This window comes from Taurulus bubalis, assembly GCF_910589615.1.
Source record: "Taurulus bubalis genome assembly, chromosome: 13".
Classification (NCBI taxonomy): domain Eukaryota; kingdom Metazoa; phylum Chordata; class Actinopteri; order Perciformes; family Cottidae; genus Taurulus; species Taurulus bubalis.
Window position 1 is genome coordinate 18,858,638 of NC_136601.1, and position 20,164 is coordinate 18,878,801.

Here is a 20,164-nt window from a genome sequence, read left to right on the forward strand (position 1 = left end):
GTACACATTACTCGCATCTCTGATTCATTTGTGAAAGTAGCCAGAGGACAGATGAGTTATGGAGCTCCTGAATAAGAAAAGCATGACTATTTTCTGCCCTATGACCATGCAATCCGTCCACAAATGGTGCTACACAAGTTGCATCTTTCGCAATAAGAAAATATTAAGGTAACTCATTTATTTATAGGGGCTTTTAATAATGCCATTCAGCTCATGATTCAGTCGTATCTCGGCTCCTGAATGTCAATAAATATCTGATTGGAAAGTGCAAACGGACTGACGTTTTGCTTAGTCGAGACACGATTCGAAAAAGAGAGCTGACCCGGTGTTTCACGCTGTTAGCTTAAGTAAAATTAGGCCATCTCTCGTCTGACCTCCATCAGCATTTGTGTTAAGCTCTCTCCAGAACAAAGGAACTCTCCTCTTTTTATTTCACTCTTCGCGTCGCTCTCCCTTTCTCTTGCTCTTTCATGCCCCATTCTTAAAAAGTCCCTTCTCATGGTTTGTTTTGCTCTATTTTGCTCCGTTACGATGCTTACATAAGAGTGATCTTCCTCTACCTCCCTCCAGGAGAGCAGTGTTTGCCAGTTGTTGTGTATCTGCTTGACATTGGCTGATAAACATGCGGTCATGCCCAGCAGCCCTGGGCGAAAAAATTGAACTGAGACCAACTGGCAGGGGACAGTCAGTGGAGCAGTCCTGGCAGTGACGGGGATATCTGCGTGTGCGTGTGTGTGTGTGTGTGTGTGTGTGTGTGTGTGTGTGTGTGTGTGTGTGTGTGTGTGTGTATGTGTGTGTGTGTGAAGAGTAAACTGGAAGAGACAGAAAGAAGCCGGAGGGTGAATCTCTTTCCTGCTCCGTCTGCCCTCTGTCACATTGCTCACAATTCTTTCTCGTACCTTCTCTTTTCCCCTCATCCTGTCGTCCTCGTCTACCCCCTCCTCCTCCTCCTCCTCTTCTGTCTCCTCCTCCTCCTCCTCCTCCTCCTCCTCCTCCTCCTCCTTTTCCTCCTCCTCCTCCTCCTCATCAATAAACTGTCATCATCTTCCTGCTCTAAATCACCGTCCTTACCCCGTCGTCTTCCTTATGTCATCATCATCATCTGTCTCTTTTCTCTTTGTTATCCCGGCCTCCGCTCTAATGAAGGCAGATTACAAGCTTCCCTGTTCCGTGCTGATGTTTGTAATAAAGTGGCGGCGATCAAAGCCAGAGGGCATATTGGTGAAGCCAGAAATAGCTTTACTTCTGTGGCCAGTTTAGGAAAAAGGAGAAAAAAAAACATGCATTAAATATGTAAACAGAGTACATTTTTAAAGCGCTGAGAAGGGCTGACAAGGCAAGAGTGTCTTGAGGGACTGAGAGCAACTCACAGGTAAAGACAAGGTCAACTACAGAGTAACACACTCTTCTGCACAATCGCTGCATTTCTTTGACTATAGACTGGGATATCTAACACACATGCACGATTTAGCCTGTCGCGCTTGAAAGTGGATACAGACTTAAACGTAGAAAACCGGCTTCATGTGTCAAATACGGACTTCTCTGTTTTAATGAAAGGAAATAATAAAAAAATTGTCTGTGTTTATGAACAGATGATTAACCTGGATGGTGAAATGAAAATAAACCCTAAGTGAACTATACCCTTCATCCGTTTTCATAGACTTTAAGTATTTACCAGGGCCTTTGTTGAATAATTTGGGGGATGAAACGTCTCTACTGGCTCATCTGTTCTGCTCACTTGTCCGTCCTTTCTGTGATATGTATGGATGTTGCCCTTCTTTGAATAATATAAAAGCACAAAGGAGCACACCTAGAATACTGTACGTGTCAGTTCCCTCCAACACACACATATTTAGACAGCCACAATTGTAAAATAGATCCCTAGAAACTCACGTTCTAGGGCTCACATCCTCAACAGCGGCGTGTATATGTTGCACAAGCCTTGATACATGCTTTGCTCTATACATCTATAAGTGCGTACATGGATGTACTACATACGTGTGTGTGTGTGTGTGTGTGTGTGTGTGTGTGTGTGTGTGTGCGCAGACTGTGAGCTCTGGTGGAGACTCCAGCCTCCCTCTGGGTCTTGGCCCCGGCTCCAGGCTTCGGCGGGGGAGTAAAAGGATTACTGCCGTCTATGTCTTTTAAACAGCCTTCCCTAAGCCTTTTAGCCCCCCATTCATTCTCATATCCTCCCCAGTCATAAATAAATCAATCTGTCTCCACAAAAATGCCACAGAAGAAGAAAAAGAGAGAGAAAAAAGCGCTCTATCACAATGTGGTAAATTTAATTTCATAGACGCTGTTTTGCTGTTGCATACCCTGCTTGTTTGCTCGTGCGTGTATTCACTCTTCCTAATCTTCGTTTAGCGCTGAAGCGGGGAAGTAAACTGTGACCTGGCGGCACCAGCTGTGTTGGGAGTGAGCGAGGCAGAGCGCAAACCGGGCGGACAGTTTAAGAGAGAAAGAGGCGGTGGAGATCAGTATGCACTCCACACAGTCCCCCTAATAAGTTTTCATTCTCACTGATAGAGACAGTTTCCCCTTTAGAAGCCCGTGGCAGCGTCACATTATCGCCTCTTTAATCACAGAGCAGCCAGGTGCTCTTGCAACAATCAACCTCCTATTAACCCGTCGCCTCAACAGTTGGGAAATGTATTTTCAGGTTCATAGAGGATGTCGGACTGTATTTAGCTCGTGTCAGCAGGATTGCGGCCTGTCTGTCACCCATCATGTCTCTGCCAACACCCATTTGTTATTTCCCTTGCGTGCACTTGTTTGTAATGTAAAACACACAGAATCACTGCAGGCATTTGTATCTCCTATTGTGTGCTGGTTTTCTAATTCTCTCTCTCTGTCTCTCTTCTTGTCCTCCGAAGTAAACCCTTCCCCATCGGAGACAGAGTGACGTTCAGCGGAAAGGACTGCGTGTGCCAGCAGTGCTCTCGCACACTCGTCAAGCCAAATGAACCGATCAAGATCCACGGGCCCAGCCGTAAGTCGGGCGTCCGCCTCGCTCTGTCCGTTCTGTTTAGGGCCACCAGGCGCTGCAGAGCGCTGAGTCTAATGCGATGTGTCCACGAGGCCCATTTAGCTCATTTAGCTAATCAAGTGTCTGTCAAATCAGTGGTCCGACCTGTCGCGCTGATCCGCCAGCTGAGAATTATGCAACACAAACAGACACATCATTCATTCATTACTGTCAACACTGAACATGCAGAGAATAGAGGATTTGATGAGTCCCTGTACACTTGGCACACATTCCCACATGAGCATAAGCATATAATGTGCTGCTTCTATGTGTTGTCAGAGCAGTATATGTGGGAGGAGTGCATGGCCCTCACCCTTTCAGAATAAGGCAGGAAAACGATAACTTGTGATGCCACATCAGAGCAATAGTGATTGATAGTGAATCATTTGTTAAGTGTGGCACGCAGACAGCAGGCTGCCGCTCGCTGGCTGTGCAGTAATAACAGATGGTGGAGAGGCAGTGAATAACTGTCCTCCCCAGGTCGCTCCATTCAGGAGAATGAAATCCAAACGGCTCCCCAGGTACGTGTTCATCACTCCGTCTTATGAGGCGGCAGTCTATGAGACGGGACACAGAGTGCAGGTACTAAATGTAATGCACTGCCTTTTACAGGCTGTTCCTTTATCGGTTTGATATTTAAGAATGCAAATATATGCTCTGTGTGCCAAAGTGGTAAAAATCCATTTCACGAGTACAAAATGATTATTTTAGGAGAAAAAAGCCGCAGAAAGCAACTTTGTGGCCGGTTCCAGGCACAAGGGTGGAGGGTTCGGTTGCAAGTTTACCTACATTGGTCAACTATAACTGACCACACGATCAAATGTTAGATGAACTTTATGTCCGACTCATAAATCTGCAGCCTCTGAGAACTGCCGCTTCATTGCTGGTGCTGTTATGCACGGCCGTTCACAATAAATCACCTGAAAACGACTCCAGGCTGCTACAATATAACCATAAAATCCTTTACTCACCTCATACTGGTCGGGTATAACTCAATATTCAGCTTTTTTATGAAATGTTGGGTTACCAGGACTCTCCATAGCCTCGGTTCCACCTGTGCTTTCAAGCAAAAGTGGCATTTTAGCCTCGAAACACATTGCAGTGCAAACGCTGTTGCGTAACATTCATTACTTAACTAGGTGACCATGTATGAAGTGATATATATTCGAGAATTATTGCTAAAATAGTGTTGATCCGAATCTTCCAACATAATCGTTTCACCAAATCACTGTGTTTATTTTTCTATCAATAACTACCTGATGAAAAATAAAACTCCACCTGTCTTTGTGTGCAGACTTGTGCTGACAGCTGTTTCAGAGCCATTAGACTTGTGCTGAGAGAGAGTACTTAGGTGTGGAGTATTTCAGGAGAGTAGAAAACAGGAAGGATGCCCACCCACAATTTTGAATAGCTATTTACAGACTGTGAGATAAAATCATAAAACAGTGTGCGTTGTAGTCTTAAAGACGTATATATCATGGAAAGTAAGAAACGTTGTTATCTGATGAATTAAAAAAAAAAATGCAGAAATGCATTAACAGTGCAGAGGCAGTTTTCTTTTCACGTCACTCAGGGTGAATTACTACATCTATAACAATGTCATGTCACAAGCTCTGGTAGCTATATTTTTAGACGTTTAATACCAATTTAATTCGTTGGCAATAGAAAGGAAACTGTATCATGACTCAGAGGAAAATCCGCTGTGCACAGTCACTGTCTGGGGTTGGAATCCTGGCCCTGTAAAGACTCGGCACCGTCGCCACCAAATGACAGTCGAGATTTATTTGGACTGCAGAAACCCAACTCAATACACTGCATTTTTTTTTGGACTGCGAAACACAGTTTGTCTTGGCTGACAGGCCGAGGGGAGCGGTTCCCTTGTGACTCCTGGCTCCTCTCAGGGGGCAGCAGACCGGGTCACAAAAGGTTACCCTTGGCCAAACGTCTTCCAAATGGAAACAAATGGATCGCTGACCTTTTTTTCCAGCTTTTTGTCGCTCTGCAGCCCTGCATCGTTTGTATCCTCGGGCGCTGTCCTGCTTCTCTCTCGCCCTGTTAGTAGTGGTCAAAACCACTGGCTGTGGCGTCCTAACTGGAATATTACAGTCTGCGGGCATACAGTGTCATACATACGTGAGAGGGACAAACGGACAGAGGGAGATTCATACATGTCTTGTGTGAGGGGGGTTTATGCACCTGTTTTGGCCCTGAGGCTACTTCAGTGATTCTTGCTTCCTGCCTGCATTCAATCATGTTTAACAGTGCTTACGGTTGAGAGAACAAGCCTTAGAGCTCTGCAATAACCCGCATTTATGGCTATTGATTAGGAAGGTGGCTGTGCCAAAAGGGGCAGAGAACTACACTCATGAGCCCAGTGTGTGTTTAAAGATGTACAATTAAACCTTGGCTCCTTTTATCTCTTCCTTTAATTCTTCTCCTCTCTCCACTTCTTCCCTCCTGCCTGCGTCCTTCCCGCTTCCTCCTTTCCCCACTCTCCTTTCTCTCCTCTCCCACACACTATCCTTCTCCAGACTGCGCTGGGTGTAGAGCCGAGATCAAGCAGGGTCAGTCCCTCCTGGCTTTGGAGAAACAGTGGCACGTCAGCTGCTTCAGATGTCGGACCTGCAACATGGTCCTCACGGGAGAGTACATCAGCAAGTGAGTGTGTGAAGAGAACCTCAAGATCTCCTGAGCGTGTGATTCTATTGTCTCGCTCGGAAGAGACAAGCAAGTGGACACACTGGATCTTTCATATCCGGTGGCTCTCCAGCTCTCGCGGCTAAACTGTGCATTTAACACGCTACAGCGGTTTCTCTTTTTCATTCTCTGTGTTGCAGGGATGGAGTGCCGTACTGTGAGGCAGATTACCACGCCCAGTACGGGGTGAAATGTGAGACCTGCAGCCGATACATCAGTGGAAGGGTTCTGGAGGTGAGAGCGGCACCACGCTCCAGCACGAGACGTTGTTAACTGTTGTTAAGAGACTTTAGGCAGAATTGCAGGATTTTTTTTGCTGAATTCTGCGGTGACAGAGGAATCCAAAATTGGGAGCGTAATCGGCGTTATCAGAGTTGAGCAGTTGCATTTCATTCTCGCCTCCGTTTAAGCCCCGCTGTGCTTTAGGGAGTGGGCGACTTAAGATCGGCGGGTGATAAAAGATGTTGTGCTGCTCTACTCAACCAAAACAAATTCAGCTGCAGCGCGTTAGCCAGGTCAAACATCGGTGCACATCCACTTTTCCCCGTTTACTTATGGAAGCCAACCTGAGCTAGCAGGAGGCAAAAAGCTAGATTGAGTTGTAACTACTTGTCAGGCGTTGAGAGAGAAAAGGGAGTTATAAAAAGATCAGAGGGTAAAGAGTGAAGGGAAAAGATGGGAGTGATAGAAATGTGTGCTTTGCATGCTCTTATACGCTGGAGCACTTTTAAAAAAGAGATGGAGGAAGGAGTCAACAGGGGTGAGAGGAGAGCGGAGGAGAAGGAGCTGAGGCGGACAGAGCAAGGCAGAGGTGATGGGGAAGTAATGAAAGTGATCATGTACACATGCTAATTACGGGTTTTGGAGTCTCCGGAGGGCGTCTCTTGTCTGTCGGGACTTAAGGAAAGGGAACAAAACTTTGTCGGACACACACACACACACACACACACACACACACACACACACACACACACACACACACACACACACACACACACACAGGGCGTTGTTGTCCCTGTGCTCCTTTGCTTGTCAGTTTGGCTGGTGTGAAGTGTTTTGTTCCTGACTGTCAGCCTCTCTGAGCTATTTATAGACATGGGGACATGTCAGCCTTTATCTGTGAGTCTCCCTCTCTCTCTCTTTTTGTGTGTGGGTCTCTCTCTCTTTTTTGTGTGTGTCTCTCTCTGATCATCTCTGTGTGCTTGCACGCATGACATTCATTCCTCTCCCCTGTCAAATCTTGATTTCATAATAATTTGCTTCATTAAGAATTAGACTCATAATATAGAATCACAGATCCAAGAAGTAACTCCCCAACATACAGTTTTTATTTTAGGACACAAATTGCAGGTGCTTTCCATCTTGTTGTCTGTCAGTGTGGCATCTGATTTTAATTTAGTTTTAGTTTTTGAAAAAAAAAATTAAAGGGGGGTAAAAAAGTCGACAAAAAGTTCAAGGAAAATGAGGGTATCTGTTATATTTACCAAAAATGTCAAGCTGAATTAAATCGAAAGCTTGTCTCTGAATCCAAGACTTAAAACAGTAATGTTCATTTGGTCATTCTTATCCTTTAGTTTTTATTTGTTCCCAAATATTTGTACGCATCGTCAATTGTCTCGTTTTCAACAACCTTTTGTTTGTATTCATTTTTAGTCTGGTTTTTGTTAGTATTAGGGTTCTAGTTTTTGTCTATGGAAATAACGTTGCACAAGTACCAATAAATAATCTACTTACCTGTAAGTAAAAAAACATTTAATTCTAATGTTGGTAGCGTTTGCCGTACTGATATCTCTGACTGATCTGTGTTTATTATCAGGCTGATCCCACAGAGCCCTTCTTAGTACAACTTCCCCGAGCCAGTGGTTGTTAGTTTTAATGAGTCGTTTAGAAACGATGGAGAAGGGGAGAAATAAAGGCAGGAAGCGGAAGAAAGAGGAACATAAAACCTCCTTTCTTTGGTTTCACCGCTTTCCTTTTCCTTCCGTCCTCTGTGTTTCAGTTTGCCAATAAATATAGCAGCCTGTAAATGCCACCGGAGAGAATGGAGGCCTCATTAGAAACGGAAACAGCAGTTTCTAAATTGATACCGTATGACCAGAGCCAGTAAGCGCACCAATGCTCGGAAAGCACGGGACCTAAATGCTGCATCGTCTCCGGGCTTTCCTTTCAGAGTAACCCGAGACAGACAAGGAGAGCAGGGATTGGTTCAAATGCCTCTGAGATACGATCAGTAGAATGATAAGAGGGGGACAGTCGATGCAGCAGAAAACGACATAATACCCCACTACCCACACACTCGAACACACGCTGGGTGTGCTCTGATGAAACGGTCCAGGTCTCCTCGACACCGGCCACATGTCAGGGGTGCTTCTATAAATAGAAATTCTCTTAATGGTGTGTCAGAGGGGACGGGTGGGGCCACACCTCAGCCGTCGGCCCTGTGGAGACACATTTGAGGAACATCAGGACCGTGAACTGGCCTGCATTAAGGGACGCAGCCGGCACGGTGACATCACACTGCATCATTTCACGTGTCCATGTTCGGATGTTTTCCCTCGGGACGCTTCGTACGTCCAAGGACACGCAGCCCACTCTTGTGTCCTTCACTTACATGGCCACCTACTTCCCTCTGTGTCTCTGTCACACACACACACACACACACACACACACACACACACACACCCACACTTCATGTGACTTACATACAGGGATCTTTGTTCTAATTATCGTATGGAAGATGATGAGTGGTTGCTATCATGTGAGATCTGTATGCTGATGATGAACTACAGGCTATGTTACGATGTCTCAGCACATTGTGATGGTGGAGTATTGGTGGTCGGGTGAAAACATATGGAGATAATGACTTGCTCATTTGTCCATTAGCCCTCACTCCGTGAAACTCTCTATGATGATCATTTATGTCCAGTCACACCTCTTCTTCTTCTTCCCTCACCTCCTCCTCACAGGCGGGAGGGAAGCACTACCATCCGACCTGCGCTCGATGCTCCCGCTGTAGCACCATGTTCAAAGAGGGAGAGGAAATGTACCTGACAGGTGAAACTCGATGCCGACACATTGCGCACACATAGAGAGCACTTGCCCGCGTGGCATGCGGGAGCACCCGGCGCCAATCTGTCTTTTCTTCTTCTCTCCCTCTTCTTCAGGAGGCCAGGTGTGGCACCCATTATGCAAGCAGGCAGCGAGGGCAGAGAGGAGACTCAGGGTGAGACAGAGTTTGAAATGAAAATGTGAAGATTAAATGAAAATTGCAAATTTCATCACCACCTCCTTTTTTTTCTTCGTCTGTTTGTACCTCACAGCATAGACGTCTGTCGGAGGCTTCCATCTCTCCACCGGGATCCTCCATAGGCTCTCCCAGTAGGGTTATATGTGTGAGTAGCCTATACATTTGTCAAAAAAGTCATTTACAGCTGCCAACGCCCCCGAGCTTACCCTAAAAGCACAATTTACACACCAGAAGCACAAGCACTATACCCACAGGCTTGAATGGTTAAGCGTCAACCTGAGAGGCTGCTCACTCCCTTGGCCTGTTCGCTTGTCTGTGTCCTCGTGATGTGGCAGGAGTTAAAAAAGAAGTGAGGAAATGATCTTGGTAGGTTGAAACGGGGATGAATATGGATGAAAACAAAAAAACGTTGATGGCAGTGTCAGGTGATCCGCCACTTTGATCCCAAATCTAATTCTCAAGAGCTATTTGATGGATGGCATAAAATGTTCCCCAGACATTCAAAGTCCGCAGGGGATAACTCCTTATCATGTCGCCGATCCTTTGAGTTTCCAATAAGCGCCACCAGCAGGTCAGAGTTATCAAACATCAAGTGAAATACATTAATAAGATGGATTGGGTCCAATGTTTGTCATGGCCCCGAGATAATGTGTCGTGATTCCCCAACTTTTCTGTAGATGTTGTAACCGAGACATTTCAAATAATTACATATTTCAAGCCAATTCATCCCAGTTTTCAACTGACACAAACAGGTTTGAATGTGCCAGTCACCAAATCAGTCTTCCCTCTATGCTATATAGAGCGAGAGAGACGAGTTGGTGGACCGACCAGGTTTATGTGAAGAACGTCAGTCTGTGCTGTGCAGAGTTGGACCAGTTCCATTTCAAAACGAGCCATCGGCCATATGGAACAGTGTCCAGCTGTGCTGCTCGGCAGTCTGCTGAGTGCTGCTGCATGTCGGCAGTATTCGCATGTAAAGAGTTGTCTGCATGCAAGCAAGAGTCACCGCTCTCTGCTAAGCCCTGCCCCGATCTGCACTTGTCTCATAATCAATGACCTTTCTGTTTAAGGTGATGGATGAGGGAGAAGTGCAGTGTAAGCATGCTTGTCGTCCATACTGTCTCCTCTCTCTCTCTCTCTCTCTAGCTGTCCTTGCTCCCTCTTCTCTTTTTCTTACACATGCTGAGCTCCTGAAGGTCAACAACTTACACAAATGTCAGGTCCTGCAGTGTACATGTGTACTTTTGATGAGCGCACACACGCGTGCGTGTGCATGCCATGCATGTGTGTGCTTCATCAGCTCTTTTTCACCCATCTCACCCCTGCATGATCGGCTCACTGGTGCGTCACTGGTGCAGTTTCCATTCTACTTTGTTACTGTGCATTGTCCATGTGGTTGATGTTGGGTCTTGTTGCTGTTGTCTCTGTCTTTGGTGGGTGTATGTGTGTGTCCTCTCTCCAGGCCAGAGTGGAGAATCACTTCCTAAATTATAAGGACCTAGCTGCCCTGCCAAAGGTCAAGGCCATATACGAGGTCCAACAGCCAGACCTCATATCCTCCTCATACCAGCCGTACCACAGATACACCTCTGATGACAGGCTAGAAACTTACAGCTATGGGGAGGTACTACTGCCACACACTCCAGGCCAAACTTAGCTTTGGTCTCATCGTCGGTCTGTATTCAGGAGAAACACTTTTAAATTGAGCTTTGCTGATTAGTCTTCATTGCAACTCATATAGTATTTATAGGCATCAATATTATGTGATTCAGAAATTTTACATTTTTGTTGAACATTGGAATTTTGATTTTGTTTATTTTAATTACAAGACGTTTTTTTGTTTTTATTTGAGATTTTCATTTTTAAATCCTGGGAACTTTCAGTCAAATTTGATTAAAAAGGTACTTTTTTTGTAGCATTTTATTTGAAGTTATGGTATATTTTACAATATACATACAACCATATCTGGTCAATGTCTTTCCACAAAGGAATAGTTGGACATTTTGGGAAATACACTTTAGAGTCAGATGAGAAAACAGGCAATTAGCTAAGCTTAGCATAACGCCTGGAAACAGGGGGGGAGACAGCTTGCCTGACTCTTTCCAAAGTTGAATAAATCAACCTCACAGCACCTCTAAAGCTCACTAACCAAGCCAAACCAAAAATTAGTTCTGACAAACCACAGCTTGACATTTTTATACTTCGGCTTGTGTATGAATAAAACAACAGATATATGAATAGTTAATTAGTGAGCTTTAGACGGACACAAGAGTGGCATCCATCTTCTCATCCGACGTCGCAGGAATACAAATAAGGTCAGATCCTAAAATGCCTAAAACTATTCCTTTAACTGACATTTAAATATAGTAAATACAAATGGTGTGGCTTACAGTCATCACTTTGTCCCGTGCAGAAACCCCCGCCACTCACCCATGTAGGATGAAACAAAGCTCATAGATTGAATTTGAGAAGACTGTCTGGTCTTTTCTTGCGGTCCTGTAAATACATGATATATGATATCTTGTTCTGGTTTCACCATGTTGCTACAGTTTAAATGCTCACTCTTCTCTCTCCACTGATTCTCCAGTCACTTGGGACACTCTCTCCCTATTCTCAGGTAAGCACTCTAGCCTAGCAGAGCACTTAACAGTTTAAACAAGTGGACTGTTCTCATTTTTAGTTATTTGTCTCCTTGTTGACCCCTCGCTCTTGTTTCACCTCTACCTCGTCTCCCCTCTCTCTTTTCAGGACTACGACAGCCTGGATATAAAGCAGAGGCGGTGCTCCAGTCCAGGTTATATTGACTCGCCAACGTACAGTCGCCAAGGCATGTCACCCATCATGCCTCGCTCTCCGCAGCACTATGCCTACCCTGGTGAGTCGGATGGTATTCACAGACTAGTTGTCTGCTTATATACTTTTTTTTTTTTACTTTGAACTTATATGAGAGGATCGAGGCCACTCTCATGTGTCTGTCCAGCGTGTGGATACAGCCAACGGACAGTTAGCTTAGCTTAGCATTGTATAATGAGTGGAGCTTCATGGAGTTACTGCTTCTGGCCAATAATTCATCCCGCACATAGCACCTCATGAAACGGCAAATTAACGTTGGGTTTTTGAACCGAACAGTTTTGTTACGTTTTAGTTAAGCTAACTGACTTTCTGGTGTCAAAAGATGAACAGATGTTCTGCCTTAGGGCAGAATCTCTTTCACTTCACTCCAAAATAGTTGTTTGACTATCTCATATGCTGCAGTTGCTCCTTGGCTATCATTTCATTCAACTCTTACACATGTGCATTGACACTGTAATTACTGTCATAGGAAGACAAGTCAATAACCTTTGTCATTACACAAGTGGAATAGTTATCCAATGTCCCTTTGTAACTTGAATGAATGCCGTTTTGGTTTTCCTCTGCATGGATGAGACTTGCGTTGAGGCCTTCCTTCATTCTCATGTTTCCTTTGCTGTGATTGGCTGTGGCTGGCTGCAGGCTCTGAGAGTGGCAGGAGTTCACCTTATTACGGCCAAGAGGAGCGGTCAAGCACACCCACCACAAACCAGCCCCCTAAACATTTTCATGTACCAGGTAGGATTCCCCATCTCCTCATTGCACTACTCACACTCTCATAGATGTTTTACTCCGCGGGGGAAGATTTCATCAGCCATTCCTCACTGATGCAAATCCTGCATTTTAAGTTCAGGAACCAGAGTTTGTGGAAAATGTGACCAAGTCGTATTTTGAACCAATTTGAACAACCACCCCTCGTACCTCCACCTCGTTCCCTCCGATCACCCCGATAGAGACTCACATCCTCGCCTCCTTCACTCCTCCACGTTTCACTTCTCCATCTCCTCTTTCTCTCCTCAGCCACAGGGGACCCCAACCTCTACAAGAAGCCTCCCATCTATACGAGAACGGGTACAGTGCAGTTAGCCACGCCTTAGCCTGCCTGTCCTCCTGTCAGTTTAGTCCTGCTGTGTTTGAGTACTCGGTGTAGATGTTTTTGCTGACCTATTGATGTTATTAATGAGCGATTAATATTGATGCTCCGGTCGTCATCCAGAATGAAGCCACCAATAACAAAAAGATTGACTCAGTGCTTAAAAATGCACAAACGGAAATAGAGTTTGACTTGTATAGCTCTTTTTCAAAATTAGACGCATTGCATTTGTAATTGGCTGAATGCAGAAGAGCAACGTTTTCAATGTGCATGCCGCTGACACGTGCCTGCTTCTGCAGCACGACAGGTTCTTGTCGGCAAAGGAGCTGGAATAGACCCTGAATGAAGCGAAGGTTGCTCAGGCGTGACAAGTGTTGAGTACATGGGACTCTGAGGACACACAAGTCACCAGAATAGAACGGAACAATGGAACAAAGCACAGTGGGGGGAAAAAAACATGTATTCTAACTAATTTATATTTGCCATGGAGACCCAGTCTAGCCTAGTTAACCGGTGGTCAGTGTGTGATTTAAGCAGCCGTTGCTGCAATTGTAACGGTTTGAATACAAGGAGAGCTGTTTTTTGGTTAAAAAACACAAGTATGTGAGAGGGAAGTCTGATTTCTTAATAGTGTGGATCAATGTTGTCATTTAATCAAGTAACGCAGCAACGCGGTTAACTCAAGATGCTATTTTCGCCTTTTATTACAAGTCATTAAACTGAAATGCACGTCAGCCATCCTTCACACGTCACAGTGGAAAATGCTTTTCAGCTGACGCTCACAAGACTTAAGACCTCCTGATGGAGGATGGAGTATCTTCGTCGTCCTGCATGTTCTTCTGTACTGTATGTGCTGGTATCCGTAGTAAACTGTGTCAGCCCGTGCGTGTATAGATACTTTCACCCTTCTTTGTTTCTCAGTTGTAATTAGTACATCGCAGGCCATGATGTTCCCACAACACATGTTTGCTGACAAAGAATAATTAAAAAAAAACCTTGTAGCTTTCCTTGTTAGAATGCAGAAGAATCTGCACACTCTTCTGTCACATTGATCCTTCTCCTACTTTATGTCTTCCTTAACAGCTATTGATTATTATTCTCTCTGGTTTCAGCACTTAACAGGATTGACGTATATCCATAGCCACAACAGACACATGTGATGTTGCTGGGCGCATCAAAAGCCTGTTATGTACTATTTAGTGCTACCTATATATATATATATATATATAAAAAGATCAGATCCTTGTTTTTTGGCCTTGTCCCTGTTCTCCATATTGCTAGCAAAGCTCTCACATTGTCACATCTCTCCGATGGGGACGTTCCAATAATGTTTCCCTTTTCCTTTCACCTCTTTTTTTATTGCATCCAATCCCTTTTATTCACTTCCCTCCACCCTTCTGCTTCACTTTCCCCCGGTGACCTTGCCACTGTAAGTACCTCTCTCCACTCGCTGTTTCACTCACTGTCGGTAGATAGATATTGCATTATGTCTGTAGTGTGTGTCTATGTATCTGTCTTTGTGTATTGGGTCCTCCCATGTCAATTCTGAACAGCCATACTTCCTCCGACAGAAGGTCAAATCTGCGTGTGTGTGTGTGTGTGTGTGTGTGTGTGTCGTCGAGCTGAAAGTGTGTGTCCCAAAGATGACAACGTCTGCCATCAGTGTCATGCATCATGTGTATAGGAATTCAATGGATCATGGATCTGGGCCGGCATGGCTAATGGCAAACTGAGTGAAGAGCGATCTATCTGACATTACACTGCATGTCACATCCATTGACTCCCATTGACTGTGCCTTAGTGCAGAGTGGCATCAATATCATCGCCTCACGCCACGAATGAAGCGACTGTGTGCCGCAAGCTGAGCAGTAACTGAACTCACTTGAATGCTGGTTATTTTATGCTGGATATGGATCTCCTGTGGAATGCAGGATATGATGACCTCGAATATGAAGCGTACATGTACTCTGGCTGTAAATCATTGTGTTATTCATTCACATTTTCCTCCTTAAAGGGATCGTTTAACATTTTGGGAAATAGTTTACTCACAGTCTTGAAACGAGACACCACTCTCATGTCTGTATTCAATTTGAAGCTGGAGCCAGGAGACGGTTAACTTCGCTATAGGCTTAGCATTAAAAGGTCATGAACATATTTCCCGAAATGTCAAACTATTTCTTTAACGTTATTACCACCTACAGCGTGGTTCTGTTTTTCCCTCTCCTAACCTATCCATTCCTTGACAGGCAATCATGTGGACGCAGCCACCAAAAGCAGGACCAGTGAGGACATCCTCAGATCCTCCAGACTGTCCACCTACTCTCCTGAGCCATACACCCAGTCCGAGTCTGACTACTACCCTTACACCAGCTCCCCCAGGGGTACGACACACTGTCATTTCACTGAGTTCAGAGTGGCAAGCTGTGTAGTAAGCTGCATAGTTTAGATTTTCCGCTGGACCAAACACAGACATAGAAGTGCGGTTCCTTTGGTCACTGTGTTGTCATATTTATTCACTCTCCCACTGCGCTCCACAATGAGCTCTTTATACATGTAAGGGGAATCTCTTTTATCTGTTTTCGTCTCTCAGCCTATCGGGTGCCGAGAAGACGCTTCTCGACAGGAGGAGATGAAGAGAGTTGGAGTCCCAGTCTTCAAAGAGTAAGACCTTCGTTATTTTATTTCTCTCTTTCTTCAACATTTGGTTGAAGAAAGTCACCTCCTCAAGAAACACTCATGAATTATGCACTTGTTATGGTATGGCGCCTGTTAACTGTCCTCCTGTTATTCACTTGCTTAATTCACTGTACATTAAATTAGCAGTTTTCTCTGACACCTCTTTCTTTTATTTTTTTTTCTCCCCCCCCCCCCCCCTCTGACTCTTTCGTCGACTCCCCCTCAGATCGGGAGTGGCATCGGGAGGTTGATCCTAAAGGAGGAGATGAAAGCAAGATCTGGTTCCTATGACAACGACCCCTGGGGCAGTGCGAGGAATTCTCGCAGTGGGAGCAAGGAAACACTCAACACTACAGGCTACGGCACCACGGCGTACAACAACACCGTTAACGGATGTAAGGATCCACCCTGCCCCCCCCCCCCCACGGCCCACACCCCTATGCATCCCCCTCGATGCCTGTGCTGCCATGTCTTTGTCCCTCCCAGTGTGATCGTGCGTGCTGCCGCGACAGCTTTTTATGAGCCTCAATATCCGCTGTCATCAGGGCTTGGAGTGACGGCAGTGAGGTTGTGGATGCGGGTCAGATAGGGTCATGGCTGCTGCAGGCATTATAGAGATGAAAAGATAGCTGAACAGCTGCTGCGAGCCTGCCACAGGTTCAGCAGATGTGGCCTGTCATTGTTGTGAGGATATCTGATCGCACTGAGTCAAAACATTTCAAGCTACCGGGAGAAGAGTGTTCAACCAGGTGTGCCAGATGTGACAAAGACGGATCTGAAGCGATCAGAAGAGTTTGTGTTAGCTCTGCTGGTCGCGCAGTGTATTGGGGACGTTCGGACACCAGTCTGTCTCCATCACTATCCATAACTCTCCATCCCTCTATCTGTCCATCCATCTCTCCGTGTAGCTCAGCCTCTCGCTCTCACAGCTGGTGTCCCATATCCTGGTTTATTTATGAGCAGTAAAATCTCTCATTAAAGCGTTTTCTCAGATGGGAGGGGACACAACTGCACGGGACTCTGCTGGCTACGGTTGAAAGGCAACAAAAGGCTTGTAACCATACAAGCTGCGTTTTGCGATTAGACGGTGAAGCGTGCAGCATGTCTTTGTGCTTGTTTTTACATTTTTTATTTATCCCCTTCTTCTTGGAACCAGTCCTGCCTGGCCTATTTATGCCTTATTGCCCCTTTGATGTTGTGTGTTCCTTCCAGGGCTTGATTGGTACCCAACTTGCTTCTTTTCTCTTTTTTGTCATAACTCTAACTAGACAGATAGCTGTCAAATCTCAAGAGCAATTTCCCCTGAATATGTTTGTGTTTGTGTGCAATAATAGAGACGTCTTGTAACTGTGTGATCTCTTTATTTCCCAGCTCCAAGATCTCAGTACAGCGCTGACAGCGGTGAGTTTGTCAATAATAAGACCACCTCAGTTCTGGGTTTTTAAAAGGGTGTTTTAACAGTAGCTCTTTTTATATGTAGATGTTTTATGAATATTTGCATTGGATCATAAATGATGTGTTTGCACTGGATTCAGTGACCTTACAGCAACAAAGCTCCAGTATTTTGTGCACACATCTGGAACTGTGCGATTGTTTTTGGGTTAGTCAGGAGCGCCATCTTCTGGCACTGACCTGGCACTGATCATACCGTTCCAAAGTTTCAAATGACATATTAATAATAGGAAATTGAAGAAACTGTTTGGCTTCACTATGGTCAAAATTAACGACTGCTTTCTTTGTTTTAGATTTTGTTTGTAAGTCTGCCTCGCTACCAGGATACGGACACAACGGCATCCAGAGGGTGAGACCACACTGAACAAGACACAACACCGTAATTAGCTGTATTCATTACATAGGCTTGGGGCTTATTTTAGACGGGTCTGACATCTTTAATAAAGCATCTGTTGTATGCAATTACCATTAACATTGAGGCACTGGAACTGAGTATTGCTAGGGCTGTTTAGATGTCTCAGACTTAAACTATGCCAGTTTTTCTATATGTTTAAGTCGCTGTTCCTCTCTACATCTGCAGCCTCAGAGTGCCGATTGCTACCAGTACCAGTATGACAGTAGCAGTGAGGTCAATTGGGGAAGCAGAGGTAATTTAATACTAAACACCGACCACTTATTAGAGTGAAGCAATTCATTTTAATGTTTTTTTTCTCTATTGTACTGACTTAATTTTATTTCTTCCCTCCCAGCAGAATACAAGGTAAGATTTTAAATGAATCACTTGAATAATTCATTCCATGTGGGCCTGTGTGTTAAATAATCCCAGAGTTATTGTAAACTAAGTGTCCAACGTTTGATGACACATGCTGCCTCTTGCCCTGTGCAGATTTACCCCTATGAGGCGCTCATTGTCACCACTAGGGGTCGCAACAGACTGCCCAAAGATGCAGACAGAGCCAGACTGGAGGTGAGTTATGAATGGGCCATAAGGCCAACTGTGCTGGGAATAAATTGCCTCTGGTCTAGTTAAAAAACAGGAACACATGTGCCTGCAGCAGAAGAGACTCTGTGAAACCCAACCAAATATATTCAGAGGTTTTTAAACAATATATTCATTGAAATGTTTACTTATAATGTATGTCAATTTGATCTCCTTACTATGGTTGAGTGCTGGTTGTGTAATTATGGTTCTAAATACATTCTTTTAGATTCATTTATTTAGTTTTTTTGCCCCAAAAAATTACTATAGTCTAAAAATGAATGTCTTGTCATTATACCCGTGACGTCCTCAATGGCAGTTAAGGCAAAGTTGAAAAGAACAGTATATTATAGGAATGTGTTGATTGGGCACTTTAAAAATGAGAGGTATAAAGTGGTAACTGTGTGTCATCTCTATGTCCTTGTGTTCTCAGCGTCACTTGTCCCCAGAGGAGTTCCTGCAAGTGTTTGGCATGACTGTGGAGGATTTTGACCGGCTGGCTCTGTGGAAGAGAAATGACCTCAAGAAGCAGGCCCGACTGTTTTAATAACTTATGGACGTCCGTTGAATACGGCCATAACCGGAGCGAGAGACCTGCAGGAGGTGAAGAAAGAGATATTGAGACTTCTGCTCCTTTCACTGCCATGGCTGAGAACCTGTTCGAGATCTCCTCATATGACGAACCAAATTCTGGTCCCACCAGAGATACAGAGGGAAGGCCACAGAGACGTTATGCACCGATGGACGGATAAACTGTGGCTGTCAGTGCAACTGTGGCAGTTTGCTGGAGTGATGTGTAAGCAATAGAGTGTAGTACATTAGTGATGTGCTTTTCTTAAGCCTGACGGACGGGGGAAGGCATCATGTGACCAGAGCCGCAGCACTAAAACATAAAGAGGAGAATTTTGGCTTTGCCTTATTTGTTATGCTCTCTTAGTTATGAGTGTGCAGCACCAGCAATCTGAATGAGTAGAATGTAGATACTGTATATCATTTATGACACTTTATCAGTGGGAATGATTAGATGAGAAAAAGAGTGAGTGAGCATACAGCATCACTTTGCTTTGGTTTATAAGGATGCATTTTGTTTACCTATTCCCTGTTTTTGCTCTGGCACCTAAAATACCGTCTCCCTCTGGTTTACACTCATATAGATCGAAACATGTAACAATCGGAGGTGGACACAATTTCTTTTTTTAAATTGTATGCGTGACCCGCATTGATTTGTGTGCAAATTAAAACCAAAGTGAGAATGCAGATATACAGATTAGCAGATCACTTCCATGTAATGTTCTGGTTAAATAGTTAAAGGTCACCGATAGATGCAGTTCACTGTGCAGCTGTATCGTTAACCTAAAGGATGTGCAATTCAGTAGATTAAATAAATAACGGAAGCACAGATTCAGTTCTCCTGCTTCATGTGTTCCAGCTCATTGCAATAGAACGATGACTAAATGTTTTAGGATGAGAACTCGCCATCCGTACATTTACACTTACAGTTATTGATTCTCTTTTAGAAATGATAATCCAATAATTTTGTAGCTACAGAGATTATATTCACTCACAATGAAACACTCTGCAAGGTATTTAACATATACTGGCAAAGATCCAGGGTTGTTGAAGACTTTACTTTCTTTGAATACTGTTCATTTTGTCACTAAAAATTAAACTTGAAACAAATTCAGTCTGCTTTTTTTATTAGAATAATGTGTGGGAACCACTTGTTAATCTTGTTTAAATGAATTGTTTAACATTTTGCGAATTACACATGTATTCGCTATGTCAAAGGGGGGAAAGCTAGCTTGCTCTGTCCAGACGACCAGGACCGCTAAAGTTGCAGATTTTACCTCGCAGGTTTAATCTGGAAATCAACCTGAAGCATAAAGAGTTGACGAAGTTTCGCCATTTCTCGGCCTGCAAAACCAGCATAGACTGCGGCCAGGATCACAAACCCTGAACAAAACCCCGTAAACCGGGATATTGACGATTTTGACATCAATGTTTATGTTTGTAGACTCTACATTAAGTTAACTAGATAATACGTGTCAAGTGGAGAGCTTTATGAGAAGCCGTTTGGCGCGTTTCGTTTTGCTTTGGACAGAGCCTGGTCTCATTGTTTCAGTATGTTTTAAGCTAACC

At 44.4% G+C, this 20,164-nt stretch overlaps 1 protein-coding gene across 1 annotated transcript in view; it reads left to right on the forward strand.

The window, feature by feature from the left end:
* ablim3 (actin binding LIM protein family, member 3) overlaps positions 1-19,599 on the forward strand; it is a gene marked incomplete at its 5' end in the record, with an annotated part of 40,914 nt that extends 21,315 nt beyond the window's left edge. The window contains 20 exons of the mRNA XM_079228864.1: positions 2,880-2,995; positions 5,563-5,689; positions 5,869-5,962; positions 8,695-8,782; positions 8,893-8,951; positions 9,049-9,120; positions 10,438-10,599; positions 11,563-11,592; positions 11,724-11,850; positions 12,468-12,563; positions 12,846-12,896; positions 15,165-15,299; positions 15,509-15,579; positions 15,821-15,989; positions 16,966-16,995; positions 17,340-17,395; positions 17,627-17,693; positions 17,799-17,806; positions 17,933-18,013; positions 18,459-19,599. Of these exons, the coding sequence (XP_079084990.1) occupies positions 2,880-2,995; positions 5,563-5,689; positions 5,869-5,962; positions 8,695-8,782; positions 8,893-8,951; positions 9,049-9,120; positions 10,438-10,599; positions 11,563-11,592; positions 11,724-11,850; positions 12,468-12,563; positions 12,846-12,896; positions 15,165-15,299; positions 15,509-15,579; positions 15,821-15,989; positions 16,966-16,995; positions 17,340-17,395; positions 17,627-17,693; positions 17,799-17,806; positions 17,933-18,013; positions 18,459-18,572 (1,753 nt within the window). The 3' untranslated portion in view covers positions 18,573-19,599. The remainder of the gene's footprint in view (positions 1-2,879; positions 2,996-5,562; positions 5,690-5,868; positions 5,963-8,694; positions 8,783-8,892; positions 8,952-9,048; positions 9,121-10,437; positions 10,600-11,562; positions 11,593-11,723; positions 11,851-12,467; positions 12,564-12,845; positions 12,897-15,164; positions 15,300-15,508; positions 15,580-15,820; positions 15,990-16,965; positions 16,996-17,339; positions 17,396-17,626; positions 17,694-17,798; positions 17,807-17,932; positions 18,014-18,458) is intronic.
* Positions 19,600-20,164: the final 565 nt, after the last annotated feature.